Source organism: Aplysia californica, unplaced genomic scaffold (assembly GCF_000002075.1).
Source record: "Aplysia californica isolate F4 #8 unplaced genomic scaffold, AplCal3.0 scaffold00065, whole genome shotgun sequence".
Lineage (NCBI taxonomy): Eukaryota > Metazoa > Mollusca > Gastropoda > Aplysiida > Aplysiidae > Aplysia > Aplysia californica.
In genome coordinates, this window is record NW_004797335.1 from 1,811,741 (window position 1) to 1,815,313 (window position 3,573).

Consider the following 3,573-nt stretch of genomic DNA (forward strand, 5'->3'; position numbering starts at 1 on the left):
GTGTGTGTGTGTGTGTGTGTGTGTGTGTGTGTGTGTGTCTCCCTCTCTCTCTCTCTCTCTTAATTACATTACATTGATCAAGACAATATGAAAATTAAATATTTCTCTTAGCAAAAAGAGGCGATTTTAACTGCCTTTTAAATGTGGTTGGTTGGTGGGTGCTCTGGTGTGGTTTGCTTCTTCTTTCCTATCAAACATCTATCGTCCGTATCTCCCCTCCTTCTTTTTCATGTTTGTTACTCTCTTGTAACACCTCTAATCTTCTGGCGCTCATATGAACTTATGCAGTTGCGAGCGTCGTGAAACCTCTACTAAAACATAAAACAGAACAGGGCTCTCGAGTCTTTGATATACATTGTAATCTGTGGATAAGCCATTCCACATCAGAGGATCATAAAGCGAAATGGAACGCTTTCCACAAATTAATGTTTAATTCACAAATGACTTGAATTTAAAAAATGTAATCACTGGACGACCTGAGACGTCTTGCTGGTACATACATTTGAAGAGTGTTTAAGAGACAGGCCAGTGCAATAACATTTACACTTTTATAAATAGAAGACAAACTTTGAACACGACACGGTTTTTGACTGGCAGTGAAAGCAGTTATTCTAAGATTGGGTTCGTGTGAGTTATTTTCTTCAAAAAAAAATTATATAGAATATACGCATTATTTTGGACCTTGTGAAGGCAGCGGAGTGATTCGTTCGAAATGCTAACAGGAAGAGAATTACGACACATCATTTTGAAAGGATAGGCAGTGTTACATACAACGGTTTTTGTTACACTCTCTGGTGTCAGACGCAATATTTTGCTGTGCTACACTGTGCTATACTATGCTATGGTTTGTTGTATTTCACTATATCATGATAAGCCACGTTAGTTATGTCAGGCTATACTATACTATAGGCCAATCATAATATTAAAGATGATGATAATCACAACAATACAAAGAACAACACAAATGATATAGTTATGATGCTGATAATAATAATGAGTTGTAGCTCAACTCGTTTAGATTATTCTTAGAACGGTAAAAGCAAATCCAGTTGTCATTTGCCTACAGCATAAATCAAAGCGGTATTGATAGAGGCGTACAAACATGAGGCATGGAATACCAAGCCAGAATGTTTCACAAAACGGAGCGGAGAGAAAAGGAACCATGTCGGAGTAGCCTAATGGACCAGGTATAGATTGGTGATGGAAAACGGTCATAGCCATGAGAGCGATTCAATTTTTGTTTTGTTTTAAAAAGAAAGCAAAAGCAGTAGACAAAAACAAAATGGTGTCTGTTACCATTGGTCTGTGACGTTCCACACAAGTCGCGAATCATTCCAGGCCAGCGTGATGAAGCTAGATGACGTCAAGGATTGTTCCCTAGAGTCCAGGCTGATAATAGAAGCCAGGGCAACTCGCAGCTGTATGGAGACCTTGTCCAGCTTAGAGGCCACTGGACGTAACTCCGGTCTGTAGTTGCTTAGCAACTCGTCATAAAGACTGGCGTCGGCAGATTCCTTTAACCTCTGGGCCATCGCTGTATCCACAAACATCAGTATCACCAGAGGAAAGAGAAGGCCAAACATCATACGGTCAGTCAGCTTAAACATATCCCTGGATATTAATCAGTATCACAAGAGGAAAGGGATACGAGTACAATATTTCTTCGATTTAAAGATCTGTATACATGTGTAGTGGATATATATTTCATTATTTGATCTTGTGTCAGTCAAGACCAGACGCAGCTAACAGCACCTAATTCGTCTTTTCAGCACAACCATTCAATGGAAAATACATGTACCGATAGTCCCCTGCATCCCGTAAAATGATGTGTAACGTCCGAGTTGAGAAGCATGACTTGTTGACGACATCTGGGTTGTGGTAAATACGAGTTCTTCGGTGGCAATGGAACGGGCGTAAGCTTTGATTCTAATATCCGCTGAACATGACCTTGCATAATTGGAAAAACACTTCACAGCATTTTCTCTAGTTCACTACGCTGTGAATGAACTTGTGCTGTATATAATATTGACATAAAATGCAATAGCGTTAAAGCACCGGGCCGTCACGCCCATTGAATGTCATTGTGTTCCGCAGGATGGGTTGGGATGGGGAGGGTGGGGGAACTCACTCTAGGATAACTGAAACAAACAGACCCGATAAGGGTAAAATTGGGAAATCGAGGGAAACTTCGATATAATGCTGAAAAGGTGGAGGGGAGAATACAAAGCAATTTAGTGTCACCTGCATGTTTCAACTTTAATTGCAACAACAGCGCACGGGTTTGGTTCTAACGGTACACAATGCCGGCTCCATTTTCCCCTGGCTTGCGTAGGGACACAAGCAAACAGCACAACAAATCCAATCAATATTTAATGAGTGTATCACGGGTGCTGAAACCTAGTATCTGCCACGCAAACGGGGACGGCTAAATTTGTACTGGATGAAACACTATAACTTTGTTTTTTCAAATGCAAAAAATAGGTTCATCAGACTGTTGTACAACTGACGTACCGAGGTTCGAAAAAAGAGGACCAATTTAAAGGCCATTAACTCGGTCATTCAAACACTAATTTCAACGAAACTTTGAAAAAATAATATTCAAACTCCAGAACTTTCTCAGCACGGTGAGATATCCATCTAATATGACTGTCCAGGTTTTATTATCTTTATCCTTAAGCCAGGACGATTTATCACACTCTTGTAGCTAAATGCGAAGTTTTAGACAATTTTAGTTTAAAATTTTAAAACTATATCTTTTCGAAGGTGCTGGTGGATTTTCTTCTTATTTTCAAACTTGATGCCCCCTGGTTAAGATTTATTTGTTCTAAATTTTTTTAAGAATAACACCTTGATGACTAAGTTATTGTCCTTAAAGTGGGTCCTCTTTTTTAAGACACCCTGTATTTATGTCTTTGTCTTCAGAGGCCAATATTAATAGAAAACACCAAACCCTACCCCTTTTTAAAAAAAAATCCTCAAATTAAAGTAAAACATAATGAAGATATGAATATCATGTGGCCTACTTTATCCGAGTCGAGTGGTTGGGGGTTGGTAGGTTCTTTGATGTGGCCTTCTTGTTCTTCTTGTTCTTGTACTTGTTCTTCTTGTTCTTGTTCTTGTTTTTCTTGTTTTTCTGCTTCTTCTTCTTCTGTATATAAGTGATGATTGACGTAATTTGTTCGGTAGAAATGTGACCACTCGGTGTCTGCTACAGCTTAATCCTAGATTCTTTGGGAGGAGACCTGAGCTGAATGACATCTCGGACTACGTGAAGTCATACAGAGATAAACGTAATTTCTTGGATTTGCATTTATTGCTTTCTTGATATAGAAGTTCTCTTTCGCTTCAGCTTTTTTGAACAAGTTGTGATTACCTTTATCCTGTTAACGTTTTCCTTCGCTAAGGTTTGAGTAAGGCGTGATGACTTCCTGATGCTCAGTGTTCACTGCAAAAGTTTCGACAATTCCCAGGTTGATATGGTTTGATGCAGTTGAAGGAGGCCAGATTTTCTTTCATGCAGGTGCTAAAGCTGCCATAATTTTGGCAAATTTGATTTTTTAAAATCCTTCAAAA

General features: G+C 39.1%; 1 protein-coding gene across 1 annotated transcript in view; it reads right to left on the bottom strand.

Annotated features, from left to right (window-relative positions):
* LOC101864209 (acetylcholine receptor subunit epsilon) overlaps nucleotides 1-1,532 on the bottom strand; it is a 5,263-nt gene extending 3,731 nt beyond the window's left edge. The window contains exon 1 of the mRNA XM_005093544.2: nucleotides 1,297-1,532. Within this exon, the coding sequence (XP_005093601.2) occupies nucleotides 1,297-1,532 (236 nt within the window). The remainder of the gene's footprint in view (nucleotides 1-1,296) is intronic.
* Between the last annotated feature and the right edge of the window lie 2,041 nt (nucleotides 1,533-3,573).